The sequence below is a fragment of the Lolium rigidum genome, chromosome 2 (genome assembly GCF_022539505.1).
Source record: "Lolium rigidum isolate FL_2022 chromosome 2, APGP_CSIRO_Lrig_0.1, whole genome shotgun sequence".
Taxonomy (NCBI): domain Eukaryota; kingdom Viridiplantae; phylum Streptophyta; class Magnoliopsida; order Poales; family Poaceae; genus Lolium; species Lolium rigidum.
The window spans coordinates 62887973-62910418 of record NC_061509.1 but is presented as its reverse complement, the minus strand read 5'-3'; the positions used below and the strand labels follow the sequence as shown (position 1 = coordinate 62910418).

The 22446-nt window shown below is 46.5% G+C and overlaps 1 protein-coding gene across 2 annotated transcripts; it reads right to left on the bottom strand.

The window, feature by feature from the left end:
• Window positions 1–15204: 15204 nt before the first annotated feature.
• Window positions 15205–21146, bottom strand: LOC124691845 (ubiquitin receptor RAD23b-like). Of its 2 annotated transcripts, none has more exons than XM_047225121.1 (13): window positions 20928–21146; window positions 19876–20037; window positions 19320–19358; window positions 19180–19244; window positions 19054–19098; window positions 17978–18155; window positions 17763–17894; window positions 17614–17682; window positions 16518–16565; window positions 16341–16438; window positions 15824–15905; window positions 15605–15739; window positions 15205–15501 (listed from the first exon to the last, which is right to left on the bottom strand). In XM_047225121.1, the coding sequence occupies exons 1-12, from the start codon at window positions 20991–20993 to the stop codon at window positions 15626–15628; spliced, it is 1098 nt and encodes a 365-aa protein (XP_047081077.1). In that variant the 5' UTR covers window positions 20994–21146; the 3' UTR covers window positions 15205–15501; window positions 15605–15625. The 2 variants fall into 2 exon arrangements, with proteins under 2 accessions (XP_047081077.1, XP_047081078.1); XM_047225122.1 differs by having other exon boundaries at window positions 17614–17679; window positions 20928–21145.
• Window positions 21147–22446: the final 1300 nt, after the last annotated feature.

The following is a 22446-nucleotide window of genomic DNA, read 5'->3' as shown; positions in this document are numbered from 1 at the left end:
ATGCTTATGCTGCTGGTGCTGGAGCCATGCCCTGCCGCTCCTCGCCGGTCTCCACCCCCGCCAAGTACTTGTCCTGCACTGGGACTTGCCGCTCACCAGCTGTTCGGCAAAGACGAAGGGGAATGCTGGTAGTGTAGATTGGGACTTCTTGATGCTGGTAGTTTTTTTCTTCATATATTTTGGTTCTTATGTTGGTTGGGTAGGTTGAGGAGCAGGATGCGACTCTAGTCAACAGGGAAGATGGCCATTGGTCCTGTGATGAACCGTGGTCACCATCTGGTAGATGTTTTGGTTGTGCTTAGTTTCTCTTGCTATTGTTGTTGGATTTTGTCAGTTTGCTCTCCATGCATTGATTGATACAATCACTGAATCTGAACCCAGCTTTGACTGATAAAAGAAGCCTGTAGGTGCTGAAGTGGATATTTATTATCATTTCCATCTTCCTTTCTCCATGATAGATGTTGAACAAATTGAAGAACTTGAAACCTCCATACAGCCTGTAATTGGCAAGGTTGTCAAAGATATCTGGTCCAGCCTTGGCAACCAGAATCAACTCTCTAGTAGAAAGGTTTACGCTTTCAATTTCCCCAACCCTAACCCGCCGCCTCCCTCCCCCGGCCCCCTCCCGGGCGGCGGCGGATGCTCCTCCCCCCCCCCCCCCACGCCCCACAGCCACCCGCCCGCTGCCGCTGCCGGCCGCGGCCTTGACCCCAGCGCTGGCCTCGGCCCTGGTCCCGGCCTGGCTCTAGCGATGGTGGCGGCACCCCCTCTGTCGAATCGACGAGGGGGAGAAGAGGTGTAAGGGTATATTGCCCCTATGTGTTGTTTTGGTAATTAATGACAACCCCTATGGACTAATGTTTTTCATTGAGTTTATATGAAGGAATATTCCATAGGTACTACTTGTATTCCATGTGTTGGATTCAAGTATGGATGCCATGAAGATAAAGATACATCTTGTGTATTGGCATCAAGATCATCGATTTGAAGATATATATGTGATATGATCAAGAAGAAGAAATGAAGATGGAGTTCTTATGTGGAACTCAATATTAGCCATGCTCTATCTTATGTGATAAGTAATGAATGATCAAGCTAAAAAAAAAGATCTTGAGAGCTTGATTCCAAGTGAAGAATTTTTTATATACACCTCAAGATACTATGATAGAGTATGCGAAGATACAAGGTTGAGTTGGGCACGTACAAGATGAGCATCTCAAGTAGATCACATGCTTGAAGTTTACCGTCCATTTGGTGATAATGGACATGTGAAGATATGCATCAATGGAGCTTTCCCATCATGGTGTATGGGGGAGCATTTGTGAGTCTTCAGGAAGCAACAATGATCAAGTAAGGCATTCCAGCTTGAGTGGAGCTTGAAGAGCTATCATCAAGATCAAGCAGGATGCGCAAGGCAAAGGTATGGCCTTGCTAGGTTTTCCTTTTACCGGTCTCAAGGTGGTTGATGGGAGACCGGATTATAGGATAGATAGCCGCACTATTAAGAGGGGCTTTCGGTTGGGTTACTTGATCGCATCGTCTTAGGGAGCTCAATCCTTTGCATACTTTGCATATCCCTATTTCTTCTTGGTGTTTCTCTGTGAGAGGTTCTTGAGCTTGTTGCTAGCTTTACAACAAGCCCAAGTTCATCGAAAACGGAATCTGCATGCATATTCTATTGCGTTTTCGAGTTTGGACGTCTTCACCGTTTCTTGACGGTAGGAGACTCCCTCTCTAAAAACATCTAAAAATATCCTGTGAGGAGTCTCCATATTTCCATTTTTTGTTGGGGTTCTATTCGTCGTTATCTTTCCAACAAAATTGGTTTCATTCGAATCGGGGTTCGGGAGCATTTGTTATTAAAGAAAAGGAGAAAGTAAATTAAAAAGAAAAAAAAGGGGAAGGGGCAAGCCAGTCGACCGGCCCAGCCGCCGGCCCACCCGGCCGAAACCGGCCCGGGCGCTCGTGCCAACCGGGCGGCGTCCCGGGGGCCGACCAGCCTGGTCCGGCCCAGGAGCCGGTCGCCCACCGGCCCACCCGGCGCCGGCCCCGGCCAGGCCGGCCTCCCCGCCGGCTGGGCCTCAGCCTCCCCCGCGCGGCCCACCTCGGGCGCGGCCTCCCCTGGCCTATCCGCCGCACAGCGCGGCGCGCGCTCCGCCCGGCTGCAGGTCCGGCTGGGCCGGATCCCAGACCGGCCTGTCCGGCCTCAGCTCCGGTCAGCCGGCTGGGCCACCGGCTGGGGCTGTTTTCTGGGCCGTTTTTCTGCCCATTTCCTTTGTCTTTTTCCCCCAACGGTTTTATTTGCTCCCATGCTATAAATAGCCCTTCTTCCACCTTGAGCTAGTTAGTTCTTCTATTCTCTCACCTCCATTGTTGCCTTTGAAGAACTTGCTCTCTCTCTTGTCTCCCCCATGATTCTTGCTCATTCTTGAGGGATCTAAGAGAGGAGATCTAGATCTACACTTCCACCAATCCATTTCTCCTCTAAGTGAGGGGAACTCTTTGGATCTAGATCTTGGAGTCTTTTGTTGACTTTCCCCATTGTTATTCCTCTCCAATCTCATCCTAGCATTTGTTGTTTGGGTGGGATTTGAGTGTGAAGGATTTGAACACCTCTAGTGTTCTTGCTTTGCATTATTGCATAATGTTGAGCTCTCCACCACGATTAGTTCGAGTGAGAGACCGTGAGCTTGTTACTCTTGGAGGGAGACCTCCTAGTTGGCTTGGCGGTTGGTGCTCCGGTGATCTCTTCAAAAAGATTGTGAAGAGGCCCGGGCTTCTCCTTCGTGGAGCTTGTGAAGTGGTTGTGGAGCTTGCCATCTCCGGAGCGGAGGAAAATCTAACCATAAGGAAAGGGCCATTATCCTTCGTGGGTGTGGTTCGGAGAATAGGGTGAGCCTTCGTGGCGCGGGGAATCCTTCGTGGACCTCCACTCCTCCAAACGTGACGTACCTTCTTGCAAAGGAAGGGAACACGGGAATACATCCTCGTCTCCGCGTGCCTCGGTTATTTCTATACCCGAGCTCTCTTTCCTTGTGATAGCCATCGTGCTTGAAGTACATATATCTTGCTATCACTTGTGCTACATATATCTTCTGCCTATCTTGCTTAGCTCTAGTTGTTATTGTTACACTTAGTTGAGCTTAACATATGTAGGATTTGTGCTTGTAAACTAAACAATAGTTTAATTCCGCATTCTTACAAGACAAATCCGTAAGATTTTTTTAATTGCCTATTCACCCCCCCCCCCCTAGGCGACATCTCGATCTTTCAAGAGGGTTTCCGCGGCGGCGTTCCATGGAGGTGATGTAGCACCGGTGGAGGAAGCCAGGCGGCACGACTGCTTGGCCGGGGCCTGAGGCTCTCCGTCGGTACCCATCGACGATTCGGTGGAGCGGTGGCAGCCTCCGCCCCCCGGTAACGGTTCGGCGGCGGTGCGCATGATCCACGTCGCTGTCCTCGTCCTTGGTGATCCGGCAGGAGGGGTTGGCGACATGGGGGCTGCTGATCTTGCTTTGTTTTTGGTGGCGGTCCTCGGGTTTCTTGCATGCGAGGATGAGGATCTTCTGGAGGTCAGTTTGCTTTCATCTGGTTGGAGAGATGAGTTCCGGAAAACTCCGTTGGCGAATGGAACAGTGTTTTTTTTTCCTGCAGTTTGCTGGATTGGGTGGTATTCGGTCGCGCGCACCCATGTTTTTATTCCGACCGTTTGGCTCCGGAGGGAGCGGCGCGAAGCTATATTCTGTGTTGACATCAGGTGACTTTTTTGGTCCATGGTGGAGTCAGAAGAAGGAATATCATGAAGGCCGGATTGGTGGACTGGCTAAAGGAGGTTCGAGTCTCCGTGATGCTGAGGGATCTGCTTGGCGTTCCGGGCTCTGCAGCAGTGATATGCTTGTGGGGGCGGCAGCACAGGGGAAGTTCAGAGTCTTACCTCTTAGGGTGAAAACCCAAGGTCTGGCCTTAACTGGTTGTGCCTGGCAATGTTCTTGTTGGAGGCATTGTTTTGAGAGTGGGGACTATCTTCAGGGTGAAATTCTAAGACCTTTGGTCGGGCGACGACGGCGCTGGTGCACTGTTTCCTTCTTGGAGGCGTCGTGTTGTCACGGTGGTGGTTGTATTGCTGTTGCTAGGTCTACAAGGCTGTAGCGGGACTTTTATTTCTTAGTTTTATTTACTTTTTTTTTGGTTGTGTGTATCCGTGCTGGCATTAGGGTGGGACGTTGTTTCAGAGGCTGGGTGTAATTGGTATCTTTTGATATTAATATATTCCCTTTATCGAAAAAATCTCCCTCAGAAAAAGCCCCTGACTCATTCCAGTGGATTTTGAAATCATGTGTCTAGCAGAAACATATTTTTTCTTCTGGCTTTTATTGCAAGACTGGCTCATTACCAGGGATCTTCTAACGAGGAATTTTTTTCATGTCAACAGCACATCATGTGTCCTATGTCAGTAATGCACTAACAAATGTTACCAGCATCTATTCCTCAGATGTGACTTCAGGCAAAGCTTCTAGTGGAGCCTGGGGTTCGAATGGAATGTTGATATGGACATCATAGCATGCTATTGGACACAAGGAAGAGATACAGTATCAAATGCTTCAAAGAAGTACTCATTACTGGATGTTGGGCACTAAGGAATCACAGGAATAGAAACATTTTTGATGGGTAAGATATATTCCAGATGGAGTGTACCAGGTTCTTCAAGGAATACTTCAAACTGATTATGCATAGGGCTAAGCCTAGTTTGAAAGAGGGGATGCAACAGTGGCTTGACACTTTGTAATCTATTTTAGACTACAGACTTTGGACATTTGACATTGGACATTTCTTCTTATTGTTTTTAAATATTTTATAAAATGAAAACTGTCGTAGTAGGGAGTTTTCCCTACCGGTTTTTTGTAAAAAAAAAATTCTGAACCCAGCTTTGACTGATAAAATCTCTTAGTCCAATCCCAATTTGGATCAATTTCTAAAGATCCTGGGAAGACGAGGGTGCTATTTTCTTTGGCCCAGGAAACATATGTGACTTGTGCATGTTTTTTTCTTTCGAGGATACACCATGGAAAGATGTATCAATCGCATAGAAGAAAGATAAAGAAGACAAAGTTGATGCTGCCCACAAGGGGGAGCAGCTCCCCACGCACGCCTACTCTCCTAGCTGCCATGGGAGAAGACTAGGATCAAGAAAAGCAAAAAAAAGGGTGCCACGGAAGCGCTTGGCAAGCCACCACCTATCAAACTCCGCACTAATCCTGTCTCTAATGGTGAACTGCAAAGTCGCCACTCCGTTGAAGACCACATCGTTACGGTGCCCCCAAATACACCAGAACACCAGGATGATCGCGGTCCACATGTCCCGCCTATGGGCCGCCGGGCAGGTACGTGAAGACCACCACTCCAGAAGCTCGGTGTCCGCCGCTGGGAGCCAGTCCTCCTTGCACCAACAGCGAAGAGCCCAAAACCAGACCTCCCGCGACACCACACAACCAAGGAGCAGATGCTGCAAGGACTCCATCTCCTGGTCGCACAGTGGACAGCCCAGTGGGCGAGGCAGGCCACGTCTCTGAAGTCTATCAGTCGTCCAACAACGGTTCTTCGCGGCGAGCCACGCAAAGAACTTGCAACTGTAGGGGGGCCGGAAACGCCAAATCTCATCGGAGATAGGAGCCCTCACCTGTCCCGCAAAGAAGGATCCATACGCGGAGTAGCAAGCGTCAGGCGACCATCTCCACAGAGGCAGATCCTCTCGCTCGGGGTCCAAATAGAAGTTGGCCAGCCTTTGCCAGAGTAAGAAAAACTCTAGGAGAGCCTCGGCACTCATATCGGGGTCACAATCGCGAAGCCACTGGCCCGAGAGGCCCTCCCTCACCGAGCATGCCACTGCTCTCCTCCTCGAGACCATACTAGCCACGTTCGGAGCGATCTCCGCCACTTTGGCTCCGTCAAGCGAGCGACCCATCCAGAATCTAGCCCGGTCGCCATTTCCCACCGTGTAACAAATAGCAGCGTCCGAGATCGCCTCACAGAGGCTGGGGAGTTGAATGTTGAACTCCGCCCAAGCCTTTGACGGGTCCACCTTTTGCAGCCACGCCCAACGACATCGAAGAGCAAGATTGAGGAGGCGGAGGTTCGGAATACCTAGGCTCCCAAGCAGCTTTGGGGAAGCCACTTTGTCCCACGCGACCAAACAGTGACCACCCGAGATCTCCCGACGCCTTTTCCAAAGGAAGGCACGACAAATCTTCAACAACGCCTCAATGACCTTCGGAGGGATGTCCAGAGACATCATGGCGTGAACCGGGATCGCCGAGAGAGTAGTCTGGACCAGAATGGTCCTCCCTCCACGGGTGATAAGGTTCGCACACCACGGCTGCAGCCTATTGGCCGCTGTGTCCACCACGGGTTGCAGCTGTGTCGCTGTCACCTTTTTAAGTCCAAGGGGGAGTCCCAAGTACTTGAAAGGGAAAGAGGCCACCTCGCAGCCTAGGATAGAGCTGGCCAGGTCCACTTGCTCCTGAGAGCAGCGAATGGGGTGAAGCGAGCACTTGGCCAGGTTCGTGCGCAGGCCCGATGCCACCCCAAAGTCCTCCACGATCTGAGCGCAGGTCTGGAGATCCAACCTGGTGGGTCTGATTAAGGTGACCACATCATCGTCAAACATCGAGGTGCGATGCCGAAAACCACTAGGGGAAAGCTCCGTGAGCAAGCCCACATCCGCCTCCCTCTCAAACATGAGATGGAGAACATCCATCACCGTGTCAAAGAGCAAAGGGGAGAGGGGATCACCCTGGCGGAGTCCACGGAGGTTGAAGATGAGCGCCCCGGCCTAACCGTTGACCAACACGCGGGTAGAAGCCGAGCTAAGCGGCCCGCCCACCATGGAGGTCCACTTACGGCCAAAGCCCAACCGGGACATCACCTCTAAGAGGAATGCCCAATCCACAGTGTCAAAAGCTTTTGTGATGTCGAGCTTCAAAAGGATGGCATCGCGCTTAAGCGCGTGTAGCTTCCGGGCCGTATGATGCACCAACTGGAAGTTGTCATGAAGGCACCTCCCACGGATGAAAGCGCTCTGCTGAGGGCCAACCAAATCCTCCATCCTGGGTGCAAGGCGAGAGGACAACACCTTGGCCATGAGATTAGCCACACTGTGGATGAGGCTAATCGGTCGGAAATCCTTCACTTCCACCGCATCCGCCCGCTTGGGAAGCAAGGACACCAAAGCATGATTTGCCACATGGAGCCCCCGACAGTCCCCCTCCCACAGAGACTGAAAGGCGGCCATCACATCATGCTTGATGATGGACTAGCAAGCCACATAAAACCTACCCAAAAAAACATCGGGCCCTGGCACCTTGTCCAGCTCCTGAGAGCGCACCACATCCCATATATCCTCCTCGGTGAAAGGCATGTCGAGCTCTGAGAGGTCATGAGTCTGCACCCCGAGAAAGCCAAGGTCCAGGGAGAAGTCTCGCTCCGGCGCCGAGCCCAACAAATCGCCGTAGAAAGAGTCCACGGCCTCGGCCTTCTTGTCCCGTTCCGCCACGAGGGTCCCGTCCACACTAAGCTGTGCAATGAGTTCTTCCGCCGCCTATAGTTGGCGTGCAAGTGGAAGAACTTCGTGCAGGCATCACCCTCTGCAAGCCACGTGATCCTCGACCACTGTCGCGCGATCGTGTGCTCCAGAGAGGCCAACCCAAGCAGCTTACGCTTGAGGAGACGACGAAAGGCCCTGTCTTCCACTGAGAGCTGTCTGGACTCCACAGCCACGTCCAACCTGAGAATAAGCTCGTTGGCCAGCAGGATCTGTCTCTTGTTGTTTCCAATGAAGCGGTCACTCCAGCTAGTAAGCGCCTTGGCAGTAGCCGCTAACTTGGCCGCAAGCCGCTTGAAAGGGTTGACAACCACCGGTCCCTCAGACCAAGCTCTCTCCACCGTCTCCAAGAAGCCGTCAGCCTTGGGCCAAAAAGCCTCAAACCGGAAGCGGCGGCCCACTCTCATGTCCACCGCAAGGTTCAGCAGAAGGGGGCAATGGTCCGAAGTGGAGGACCCCATCGCCGAGAGGAAGGAGGAGGGGAACATCACCTCCCAGTCCACCGTGGAGAAGACCCTATCAAGGCGCTCAAGCGTGGCCCAAGGTACAGAATGTTGAATCGCTGACTAATAACCTTGTGAACTGAACTAATACAGAATGTCAAAGTGTTGTTGTTACTGCAGATGTTTTCTTACAGCAAGGCACAATGGTGTAGGAGAGAACTTACTTAGCCTTGTAAAGTGAATCGCAAAATGGAAAGAACTTGCGATCACAGGTCCGTAGCGGAAACAAGCGTATTATTCTCCATGACAAGAACCACTGCATTTTGGTTTGTAATGTCTGGTATTTGAAAATTCAGTAAGGCCATGCCAAGAGGAAAAAGGTGTCCCTCCTCTTCCTTGAACTTGCACAGGTGAACTTGAGATATCATGTTCATTAATGCATTTCTTCCTTGAACGTGCGTCCAAAATGGTTAAGTATGGTGAAGAGCAGGATTGCTCGATGTGGATTTGCTGAACCAAAGCTCAATTGCATCGTTTAAAAAAATTGTGTTTTAAAGTTTCAGATATTCTAGGTGGTATACATAGGAGGTTCAGTTAATGGTCCAGAGCTGCTGTTTCCTTTGACCCTTCTCTTTTCGTTTTGAACTGAACTAGCACGACATGCAAGCTTCTGTTATTAGTGCAATATTATTTTTAGCGGGCAATGTTGGTTGGTTCAGTACGAATTAGTGTAGGAGGAAACTTAATTACCCTTCTAAACTAAGCTTTAAAAAGAACTGCAGCAATATCATTGCTCTCTCATGCTTTGTCAAATCATTTCGCGTTGTAAATCAGGTGGACCTACTGTGAAGGAATAACAAAAAGATTCAGTAAAGCCATGCCAAGATATAACACAAAGTCAGTAGCCGCACAAACTGTTTGGTGTTCAAGTCGCTCAACCATCTCCTCTATCCTCATGGCACAGCACTGGCCACGACCGGAGTGCCTCCTCCGAGATCCTTCCGTTCTGTAAAAGCACCTTGAGCCTGCGGCCACTGCATGAAACATGGGGATTTATGCTGCAGTTGGCTCTTGTTAGTATGTTTGGTGGTTTTCTGGTGTCGCCAGTGTGTGCATAAGGCTGATCTTGTTTCACAGACATTTACTTAGGCAAGATCATACTCAATGGCATCAACATAGATTTCTCTGTGCTATCTGTACTTCTGTACCTCTACTGTATGGAAGAGGCATGACCCTGTTCCAATTGTTTGTTAGCTAATTAACCTCGTTTTATTCTTGATGGGCAAACGTTTTCTTCCGTTGTTTAATTTGCTTCAAAATGCAGATGCAGTAGCTAAGTTAACCCATACGACTTTTTAAAAGATCTATACGGTTTCCTCTCCCAGGTTTGATCCAATCTCTGAATTCCCCTGTGAGAGGAGGTTGAAATGATATCAAGTGTTGGCTCCTAATAAATGTTTTGTCGCCCAAAGAGATGATATGATGGCTTCTGCATGTTGGCTCCCTCACAAATCTGAATAAAATTGTTCGTCAACTGAACTTGTACTATCGAAGTGTAGTTGTTACTACAGTATTTTGTTTCCATGGTAATGCTTATGTTGCTAAGTGCGTGTCTGAAATTTAGATGATGGTGGAGACCGTTCGACGGCAGCGTCCAAACGAAGTGGTTCGCCAGCGTCGCGACTAGCTCATCGGAGACCGGATCTACCACGAAAAGGTGGTGACACCTCTGCATCGTCTCCTCCGAGATCTTGCTTGCTCCAGAAGCGCTCCGAGCCTCCGCATCAGCTCCTCCGGGACCGGGTCACGGCCACCATTCTCCCGCCGCCGCTGCGATTGCCGCCCGATCCTCACGGTAGTCGGAAAGCATGAAGCCCATCCCGGCGAGGAAGAGGGCGCCTAACAGCAGGACGACGACGTAGTCCCCGTCGTAGCTACTGACGTACCCGGCGACGGCGTCGGCCAGCACCGCGAAGCACACCCCAGACGATGCACGCGTTTCAGGACGCCGCCGCATGTGTGCATGGTGTCGGCGAGGCGGACGGGTTTGACAAGCTAGGTGCGGTGATAAGTACGACGCGACGGCGCACGACGTGGTGGCTGTGAGCGCGGCCGGGTACAAGGCTTGCGCCCAGCTGACGATTGGCGCCAGACCGCTTCACGATCAGCGGCGTCCCGGCATGAAGATCGCCATCACGGCCGCATGATCCATCACCATGAGTCCATGACCATGCGCCACGTCGTACTCGATCGTCTAGTCGTCTTATGAATTATTATGCCTGAATTCTTCCTGGCGGGTGCGTGCCAAATCGAAGTTCCGGGCAGACGCTCTACACGACTGTTAAACCGTGTGTCCTCAATAAATAGTAGGCTAGATGATAACATATGACGTTTTTTGAAAAAACCGTAACTTTTAAACCGTGCGGCGAAATTACAATCTGTTTTCACTTCTAGAATCTCCACGACGAGAGCTTCAAAACTAGACCACGTTTTCATATGTTTCGATGAATTTTTTTAACAAGCAACTTTGATGCGCGACGGAGCAACTTTGTTGTGCAACAAAACAATTTTGATATGCAACAAAGCAACTTTGCTGTGCAACGAAAATACTTGATTCACAACGATAGTAGGCTTCACAACAGCTGCGGCAACAACTCCTAATGCACCAGAAAAATGATGTGAGCAACCCATGTTACGAGCGGGTGAGAGGCGGCGGCCGTGAAGGCTTCACGATGCTGCTCCCGCTGCCGCGATCCTTTAAGCCAGATTGATTTAGAGCTGGACTGCCTCGGACATGGGTAAGACTGCAGTAGACGGTAGTCGTAGTCCTCCATCCGCCCCTGTCGAACATCGCCAACCTTCCTCCATGAGCTCCGTCGGTGGTCGCCAGGTATGTGCCTCCAAAAGCATAGGCAACAAGTGCGACCAGTTCAAGTCCTAGCGGGTGCAGCCGGAGGCCATCCGATTTGGCCACATCTCCCACATCAGGGGTGACCTTGCCGTCCAGACCATCACGCCATGCCACGGCGTGGCGTTTATTTCAGGTCAGCAGCTTCGGGGGAGGTAATCTTAACCCTGCTTTGCAACTTTGCTGCATAACAGAGCAACTTCAGAACCCGACGGAGCAACTTTGGAACCCGACGGAGCAACTTTGCTGCCCAACAGAGCAACTTTGGGACCCGACGGAGCAACTTTGGAACCCGACAGAGAAACTTTGCTGCCCACCAGAGCAACTTTGGAACTCTACGGAGCAACTTTGCTGCCGGACAAAGCAACTTAGGTGAGCGACGAAGCAATTTTGCTGCTCAGCAGAGCAACTTCGGAACCCCATAGAGCAACTTTGCTGCCGGACAGAGCAACATTGGTGCTTGCTGCACATTCTTGGTGTCCGACAGAGTAACTTTGGTGCCTTAATGTGCAACTCTAGTGTTGACAATGCCCAACTGGCAACTTTGATGTCCGACTACACTACTTTGGCGCACCGAAGTTGGCTACCTTTTTATTTGTCAAGTTGCCTACCACTGCAATGAAGGTACCTAAAACTGCACTAAAGTCTCTTACTATTATCATGAACTTGCTTGTTGATTTTGTGGTTGTTTTCTAAGTTGTGTATCGTTTTCGTATAGTTGCATGCCACTGCAATCTATCGTTATTCGTGAACATGGGAAGTTGTATTTAGTTGCTGTAACAATGTCAACTGTTGTTACGAAGTTTTCTACCATTGTTTTAAAACATTTTTAGTCGCATACCAAAATTGCTTAGTCGCTCACCTAAGTTGCTTTGAAGCACACCAAAATTGCTTCTTAATTTTTTTTGTCGAAATATATGCAAACGAGATCTAGTTTTAAAGATCTTGTCACCAGGATTCTAAATGTGAAAACGAATCATAATTTCGATACACGGTTTAAAGGTTATAGCTTTTTAAAATAGATCTACAATATCTAGCTGGCCTCAGCTGGCCTACGCGTTGCATGCATGTTTAGGAAAGAGAAAGCATACCAGCGCGTGGAATCTTTCCGTTTTTATTAGTGGGGACAAAACTTTCCTAATATAGAGGGTATGCTAGGCACTGCAAATGAGCACGCGGCCGCCCGATAGTCGCGTCCATTATTATGATGCGTGAGGTGAGACTCCATGCCGTGTACTATCAAAATTTGGTACTATCTGATTCCGACCAGGCCGTTTGTGCGCGTTACGTATTTGTAATAGAACTGGATAAAAGGAGACCTGATTGTTGAACCGAACTATAGCACGGCCGCGAAGTCCATACAAGCTCAAGCTCTATGCCCACCCAAAACCCTACCGACCATGCCGCCGTCAACACCGACTTTGCCGGACGAGATTCTTGAGGAGATCTTCCTCCGCCTCCCACCCGATGAGCCGGCGTGCCTCGTGCGCGCCTCCCTCGCCAGCAAGCTCTGGCTCTCCCTCCTCTCCGGCCCTAGCTTCCAATGCCGGTACCGTGAGTTCCATGGAGATCCCCCAATGTTGGGCTTCGTTTATTCCTTGCTCGAGTACCAAGACTCAGGGCCACTCTTCGTCTCGACCACGAAATTCGGCGCGCACCTTACCAACGACGAGAAATTCGATGTGCTGGACTGCCGCCATGGCCGCGTTCTACTTGGGGATAAGAAGGCCGGTGTAAAGCCCATGACCCTCCTTGTTTGTGACCCCATGACGGGCTACTGGAGGGAGTTGTCCACGCCCAGATACGGCTACTACGATGGCCATGCGGCCGCGGTGCTCTGCGCCGTGACCGGCTGTGACCACCGCGCGTGTAACGAGGGTCCCTTCACGGTAGTCTTTGTCGGCATTGACATAGGTGATGATGTTGATTATGTTACATGCGCGCGTGTATCTTCTCTACAGATGGACGACTGGAGCGAGCCATGCTCTCATCTTGATGAGTGGAGCGAGCCGTGCTCTCCTCTTTACCTTGCGGAGGCCTACATCAAGCAAAAGCCGCCTCTCCTCGTCCAAGATGCACTTTACTTCGTGTACGAGGATGATGATCGCGTAGGAATTATCGAGTACCACTTGGGCTCTCAATTATTAGCACTGATTGATGTGCCGGTAGTGGATACTGGCATTGATTGTGATGATGGTATCCTAATATCGATGGGGGATGGCAGTTTGGGGCTTGCACATGTGCATGGGTTAACCCTCAACCTATGGTCGAGGCTGGTGGGCTCCGACGGAGCCGCGGCATGGACTCATCGTACAGTCATCAATCTCGAGAACCTTCTCCCCGTTATTTACATCAATATAACACCTAGACTCATCGGATCTGTGGAGGGCCGTGATATCATTTTCATGAACACACACCTTGGTATCTACCAGATTAATCTCAAGTCACTGCAGTGGAAGAAGATATGGAGGAACAAAAGCTGTGATGCTTTGTTTCCATACATGAGATTTTACAGTCGACCAGGTATATCTTTAGCCACTCCCTTATATGATTTTGGAACAACTCTTAAGTATGTAATATATTGGGTATTGGAACTAACAAAGATTGGATGTATAGTCAGATTTTAGATGATCACACCAACAATTATATTTGCTTATATGTACATGTAGCATTTGGATGTTAAACCTAATTGTGCTTACTAGAAAGTTTCACGCACAAGCTTCTTCTCATTGGCGATAATTCTAGTGATAATCATTATAGATCATGATTTGAGAGGGATTTTCCGATGCAAATAGACATATACAAAAACGATACTAAGGTAATACTCAATACAATAGACATATACAAAAATGACTTTTGTCAAAAATATATACAAAAGTGATAGTATGAACTAACGGTTTTTTCGGTGCATGTCAACTGTATGCTACAATTTCATATATCAATTCATAATCTAAGGGCATGAGTGGCGGAGCCACATTGAGAGCAGTGTGGTCAATTGACCACACAGCTTTTTGCCAAATTCTTTGTATGTAGGTATTAATCTTGCAAAAAATATTCAAAATAAGTATAAAGTATATGTATTTGACATCACAAATTTGAAACGACAACACAGACTTTAGGTTCTGGCTCCGCCAAGGGAATCGTTAGGAGATGCAATGGTTGTCTAAATTCTAGCCCAAAATTGTACTACACAATTATTTAAAATAATGATCATGTCCTATGAAGCTGCTAACGATTGTAGTATTTCTTTGTGATGTTGAGTGAAGATTTTGGCTGGTTCATGTGGGCTAGATGTGGATTTATTGCTATGCTCGCTGATCATTCATTCTGCTTAGTATTTGTTCTTTGTGCCAACTCCCGTAGTACTATTTGGCATACATGTCTATTCTTTTGCAGTACTGACTTTATTCGTTCACGGATACAACTTGCAACCCAGTCTATGTTTTTCGTCCCACGTTTTGATAAATTCATTTCTTCTTCTTCAATTACAGAACTTGTGCACAAAAATAACCCAGAGACTGAGGTTGGCAAGAGCTATTGCGTGACACATGGGAAACTGGTGCCTGTGAGATGGGGGAAACTGGTGCCTGGGAGACTCCGGTCATATTATTGGAGACCTAGATATGGCCGGCGCCAACCAAGAGCGCCTAAGAGGTCAACGGGGCGAGCCGCATGGTAAGCAGCCAGGTACATCCAGGAGAAATCGGTTAGGTAGGTTTAGTATGTTGAAGAGCAGGGTGTTACCCTAGTCAACATGAAAGATAATCTCTAGGAGGCAACAAGGGTTCTGTACTTTGGTGGTGCTTGGTTTCTCGTGCTGCTGCTAGATTTTGCCACCAAGTTTGGTGGTTTACATGTTTTTCTGCCCACCTATTAACTCAACTCTTCAAATTATAAGAACTCTATTGGGTGGGAGATATAAAGAGGACCACCACTGAGATGCCTAGTGTAATTTGAGCCAAGCAGCGAGCTGGAGCTAGGCGAACGTGAACCAAGTTAGTTTCAGTCCAGGGGGAGGGGAGCTCTCACAGCAGTACGATGATCACCCATATTGCTCAGTTTTGTAACAGTGGGCAACAAAATTAGATTTCTGTGTTTGCAATAAGAAAGAGGTATATTAAGCAAATATATGCTTCAATGTTGACTGCATGGTTATCAAGGATCAACAAGGTATGCCAACGATGACTGGGATCACAGCTTTTCTTCTCTAGCCATGATTTTACCACAATATATAACCAATAAACCAAAGCTGGTACTGAACAATATATCACCAGAACTGATGTTTACCAATAATCTATATCAACAGAACTGATGTCCACAACCACCAATACAGATTTGAGAACGACAGTAAACAACATTGAAGTACTACTGTATCATCCGGATAAGTCGCAATAGACATGCTCATTCTACAAGTATTTAAATGCGCAACACAGGAAGCAAACTAGGTGTTGTACAAAGACATAATCTGTTCGACTGAGCATTAGCTCCATCTCAGCTAGCGCAGTCACTTGGGACGGTCACGATCAATTTGGGTCAGATGTTCAGAACAAGCTCTGTCATGATCCCACAAGAAAAACATCAGTAGTGTAAGCATTTCTGCAGAGCTAACTAAGCTAGTTATTTAAGGCACCAGGATGACCATGAAAGAATCCTCACCCAGTACTAAGGTAATTTTCTCTAGTCCTCATCACCAGCATGCTCAAGAAGATAGTTTACAGCCAGTTGCTCATTCCTGTCGCACGCGAAGAATGCTTCGATGACACGTGCTCTGTCAAACCCCATGGCTTCTAGCTGAAGTACGAAAGCAAACCAGACCAAGGTGAAAATGTGAGGACATGTATGGTGTATCTATGCAGAGAAAGGTGCCACACATACCCGCCCAATTGCCTCTTGCTCTTCTGGTGTCACACTGATAGCATGAGGCATCTCATCCTGGTCAGGCTGCTCTAAGAAGTCCCTGGAAATGTCAGATAAGAATGGTTTAGTATATCATTGTAAACTCTATTGAAACTGAAAGGAGTTGTGAGAATGAAGCACAGGGGAAAGAATGCAGCGGCAAATAGCTTATCATGTTATGTTCAGAAACTATATTAGCAAGGTATATACCATATTTTCTTCCTGAGTTCCTGGCAAGGTATATGCCATACCTGAGACACTAAAGAAGGAAGTCCAATGCAAGTCCCAAAACATATGTTACTGGTATGAAATAGGATTAAGTCCAACAAAACCATCTACACAAAATCTACACTAACTAGAAAGTGGCAGTGAAGCAGACAGACCAGATTGATGAAATCCCAGTTTATAGCTAAGAAAGCAAAATTCACACTACTGAAGCCTATAACTTATTTAAATGAAACCAGAATATATAATTCAGCAAATAAAGAAAGCTTACCCATCTCCACCTTCAAGTAACTGAAGGAACTCCTCATTGTTCTCCTGAATCAACCTAAGAAGTTGGGGATTCTGCTTGCCCAATTCCTGGATCATAGGCTGTAGCAAAAATATCAGCAACAAGTTTAGACAGAAGATGCATGAAACATAACATAAAATGAAAAGGTAGATAGAAAACCTGCAAAATTTGTGGATTTGTATGGACCATTTCGCGAAGTGCCTGAAACTGCAGATAATAATAGGCATACACTATTACTTCAAGATCCAAACAACGCATGGTAGGGACGTAGGGTACTGAAGGAATTTCCTTTTATCAAACTTCATTTATCACTGCATTTTCTTATACTATATTAAATGGAACATTGCCCACTTTTGCTGTATACCCATAGAAAATGACTCTTTGTTCAGATCAAGTGTGATGCAGGATCTTAAATTCCTATCTCAATGTTATGCACAAAAGCATCCCAAGTAGCATAAACACTTATGAAAAACTTCAAACGGATGCCGAGCTACACGTAGCTCTTTATTTACAAATACTCAGAATTTGTGTTTCAAAGTTTCAAAAAATTCGAAACAAAATTTTAGAGATAGCCAATGATGCATACTACAATGGTGTAAAATCTCAATACAAACTGCTTCATATTCTAGGCTACACAAAAATAACAAATTCTAACAAATTTTATAGTGAAGTGCACATTTCAATACTACTCCCTCCGATTCATATTAATTGACTTCAATATGGATGTATCTAGAACTAAAATGTATCTAGATACATCCATATTAGAGTCAATTAATATGAACCGGAATCTAGATACATCCATATTGAAGTCAATTAATATGAATCGGAGGGAGTATAAACTTTCTCAGATTTTGTCAATTTTGTGTAGCCTAGAATACAAATCAGTTTGTATTGAAATTTTACACCATTGTAGAATTCATCATTCGTTACTTCTAGAATTTTGCTTCGGACTTTTTTGAAACTTTGAAATACGAATTTTGAGTGTTTGAAAATAAAGAGCTACATGTAACTCGGCCTCCAAAACGCCACACTCAAACACTTATGTGCTACATCAAATTATAAGTTCACACTTCACATGTAAGTGTAACCCCTGTACTACTATATCAGATCATCAGATAGTTTGACAAAGCATTGATGGTAAACAGAATGATTGGCATGATCCCGTTGGCACCATTGTTCTGTACCTCGTTCTTTTCCAGGCAGATCATAGGAAACAAAATGAGAGCAATAATTGACAAAACATACAAATAAGAACCTGCTGATTATTCCTAAGAAAATCCAGTGATCCACCACCACCAGTACCTCCAGCATTGGAAGCCCCCTGCTACATCATTCAATTAGTCAAAAGATAGTCAAATAGGCAGCACAGCAACAGTACTGCACAAACAAAGGTAGCAAATAAACCTGTGGGAAAAGATCTAATGGTGCTGTATTTGGGATTCCAGAGAGGCCAGTTTCTCCAGAAGGAGCTGCACCAGTTGTGTTTGCCCCTTGACCAACCACCGGCACAGCAACTTCAGCTGCCACTGGAATACCCTAATGTTTTTGGACAAACAAATATCATCTATTAGCATCAGAAACTCGACCCAAATTCCAGATTGTTAGCATCAGATACGCACAGAATACAGATAGTCAATGGCACGTTCTGGATTGTTATAAGCGGCCCGGAGAGCTCTTTGAACTTTATCTCTGTCCCAGCTGCCACCCCCCATCTCCATTATCTGGTTAATCATTGTGTCAACATTGCTTCCAGACAGTAAATCTGATGCTGCATGATCAACTATGCTCGATGGGGTCCTAACAAAAAGAAAGAAGAATTATACATAGCAGAACTGGTATATTCATTTTAAAGAGAAATGGCTGACTTCATATTCACAAGACCAAGACTGCCAAGATAAAGACCCAGCTTATGTGATGGGTAAGGTCACCACTCCATGTGATACATGACTCGTGAGGTATTTTTTGTACAATACAGTAGGTGTGATACATGACTCATGAGATAAAAAAAATTACAGTAAGTGTGATACATGATCCACCTGAGATATTATTTGTACAATACTACAATACATACATATATTTATTAGTCATGACAAAAATCTGACAGAATCAGGATCCAACTACGACTGATCCTGCATAGAATCATGAAACCCGATGCCTCCATTTCAGATCTATATTCCATATATTTACGAGAATCCCTAAATTATGTAGTTTGGGGCCTAACTTCCCATTGTCAAGCTATGCAAATGGCTGTTTCAGTGTTTCATCGCTTTTCATTTCCATTTTCATGCAATCCATAAATTCACCTAGTGACGTTCAATGCTTCCAACTTCCTATCTAGCTTTAATGTTAATTGACCATTGTGTTTAAGTGGCTGACTTTAACCCCATTGACTCATGCTACATGTCCATGGAGAAGTTGAAGACAATATTTTGCTCTCTGCTCGAAATGTGTAATATATTAGTTCATGCATTTACTACTGTTTGCTGTCAATTGTCACTCTTCAAAATGGACTTTTTCGCAAGGAAGCCATTGACGGAAGGTTGCATGATGTAAAGCTGCAACAAACATCAGAAGGGCGTGATTCTGAAAAGTCAAAGCCACAGGTGTTCCCTTGGGAGGGCACATGCAGAAACATGAAATTTAAGTGGTAAAAAAGTCCCCAATACATATATCAGTAGGCAGACATGGAACATACTCTGCAGATGGTATTTCAGGTTGAGAAGTTGTAGTTGCTGAGACCCTGCAGAAAGATACATTTAGTTTGAGTACGACCATGACCCATGCAGTAGAATGCCACGAGGAAAGGTAGCAAGGGACTCACATGGGTTGAGGAGCTTGGGGTTGAGCAACTGGAGGCGCTTGCCTGGATACAGGAGTGCTCAAAGGCTAGTAATGGTTCACGTTACTATGTTAGTGCATATGCTTGATATATTGTTTTTATCCCCAAAAGAAGAAGTTTACCTGAGCAGATGAAGTTCCACTGGAAGCAGAAGCTTTGCTCTGCAGAAAATAAGTAAATAGCAATATTTAGAAATAAATAGAACAAGGCTGAAACACAAAGTGGGGAAATGTTGAATAATGTGAAATAATGCTGTATGTGTCAAGCACTTTCTGTAATGTTGATATAAATGGACATTGTAGTGTATAGCTGCTACATACTCTCTCTGTTCCGATTTAATCGACACAGAGTGGTGGCGACACGAGCATGTACGTATGTGGTGTCCAGCGTTGATTAAATCGGAACGGAGGTAGTAGGAAGCAACAATACCGATAGCCTATGCCAGGAGGTCAGGAAACTGTGATGCATCAAATGAGGCTGGAAACTGTTTCGTGCATATTATTTATTTATTAGAGGAAAGCTGTTATGTGTCATTTTACATGTAACCGCTTATGCTAACTCCGCAGTACTTACAAATTCATGCAATTATTACACTAAGCATTCAACTACACAAAATAATCCAAAGCATAGTACAGAACTGAAACAATTCCTAATATACAGGGCATAAAAGCAGCCTACCTTACTAAGCATGACGACCAGCATATCATCTTCAGTAACTTCATTCTCATCCAGTGTACTTTCATCCTTCAACACCTTGCCCTTGTAAATCAGCATTTGTTGACCCCATGGATAGCTATCCTTTCCTTGGATCTCTTCAATCTTTTTCTTGACAGCCATAATCTAATTCAAAGCAAAAAAAGTAAGCAAGATCTTGAAATAATTACTCCCACTGACATTTTACACTCTTAAAAGTTCAAAAGTCTCTGAGATGCTAACAAAGTTGATATGTTTTTCATAGTATGATAATTATTACTGTACTATACTAGCACATCTTAATGTAGAGTTGTTAAAATATTTGTCGAAGTAGCATCTCAGAGACTCCAGATAGTTTCAAATCTATTGGCAGTGAAAACTATGCGGCCACAGACCCTAGGGCGTAAGGCTAAAAAGAACTTCGATAGTACTCCCTCCGTTCCATAATTCTTGTCGCAGATTTGGATTTATCTATTCACAAATGTGCGACAAGGATTATGGAACGGGGGGAGTATATTAACAAAAAAACATTCGGCCATGAACATGGTGCCTCCACCAACGATGTCCATTTGGAACATTGCCAAAACAAACGCGTATAATGGCACGGTCACCATCAAAAACTCACTCGCACCCGCAGTGAGCACTCCTCAATCTTCCCCCAAAACGTGCATATATCTTGGGTAATCCCGAGCACTCACAAGCAAGATGCAGCAGTGCAAACAGCATTAGGATTCAGGAGCAATCGGCTAAGCGAAAGTAGCAGCGTACCCAAATCCCACCTCGCGACACCGCATATCTAAAACCTAACGAGCTAGCCTAATCCCTTCCATCAACGCATAAGCGCATGCCCCGAGCAGCTAGTTCACCATCGCTGCACACCTGCATTGATCGAAACGCTAGAAATCTCCCGAACAAAATCTCCAGGAAGCGTTGCATCCAGCCGAGAAGAAGACGAGGCGCGTTTGAAAATAGGAAAGGGGAAAATTCGAGGAAGATTTCCGACACTTATAAATGGAGGAGCAGGTAGGGGATCTCACGCTGTCATGGTGCTGCACCCGGATCTCGAAGTGGGTGCCATTGAGTTTCCTCACCGTCAGCTTCATGGCGGCACCTCGTCCGGGCCGTCGGAGTTCCTTCCTTCCCTCCCGACCCGCTGCTCGCGCTAGGGTTCTAGGAGGCCGGCCTTGTGCTTGTTGATGCACGCCTTCGAGGTTCACGGCTCGCCAAGTTCGTAGGTCGACCGCGCTCCGCTCCGTCCCCGGCTCCGGCTCCGCTCCGCCCAAGTCTGTCGATGCGCCGCCGCCTGCTTCGCCTGTGCTGCGAGCTGAGTGCCTCGGGTGGCTGGGCCAGGTTGCGTGTCTGCGGCAGCTCGTTCACAGACTACAGTTTACACATCTTCTTCTTTCTTGTGGGCCTTGGAAAAGCTGAAACCAGCCCATCTAAAGAATCAAATCCATCTACAGTCCTATTTTCGAATAAATGCATCTACAGCTCTTTTTTTACAACAAAATCCATCAATAGTCAATGAACTTAGTGAGAGCAGCTCCAACAAAATCCGGTGCGGCAGAGGTGCTGTGCGAGTTTGCCCGCGGTAGCACAACGAGGCTGCGGATGACCCCAACGGTCGGGTTCCCGGCGGCAACGACGACACTAGGGTTTGGCGTGAGCGGCGATGGAACTGCTCCACCGGCGGCGGGGGTGGCGACCACGCACAGAGGGGTCAGTGGAGTGCCTGTGGAAACATCCATCGTCGAAATGTCACCGGTGCTCGTGGAAAAATCAACACCGTCTCAATCAATAATATGCTCCCTCTCCTTCATCATGAGTGAGAAGTTCTTGTAGGCATATGACGTGGATGGGGATTAGATGATATTGATCATGTAATCAGACATATGTATCGAGATTTGAGGTGTTTATCTTGAGGATACTCTTATGTGGTGTTCATAGACCTTTGCTATGTTTAATATTTTTTGCTATGACCCGAGTGACATGATTTCAGGAGTGAACTTTTATTGTTCCACCATATATATGAGTTTGATATGTATCTGTAAAGTGTATTGTCTATTATTATGTCAAACATGTGAATCCTAAGGTGATAGTGGTGGAAAACAAGGAGAATATGTGGTAGTTTGAGGATATTTTGTGTTCATGGAGTGCTATTGCATTGTTCCGAGATATTCGGAAGGTTGGACCTTAATTACCTGTAGTTTTAAGTTGGCCCCAAAGAAACGGGCAGGTAGGACAATAGATGTTATGCAAATTCTTTTTGTGAGTATGCATAACTATATATATTTAGAACACATACCTACACGCAACGGGGTTCGAGATGAAAACTATATTATTTGTATTACATTATAGGATCAATTTTATTCATACAACACCACGCTATCACCTCATGCTTACGCTTTTAGCCACTAAAAGTTACAAGTTACTAATTTTGGTGATAACTGAAAATTTGTTGCTACTATTTACTATTTTGTTCTACTGGTTTGATTCAACTGCTATAATCACCACTTACTTCTTGAGTATATGTAGAGAGTGATGTCTTAATCTAAA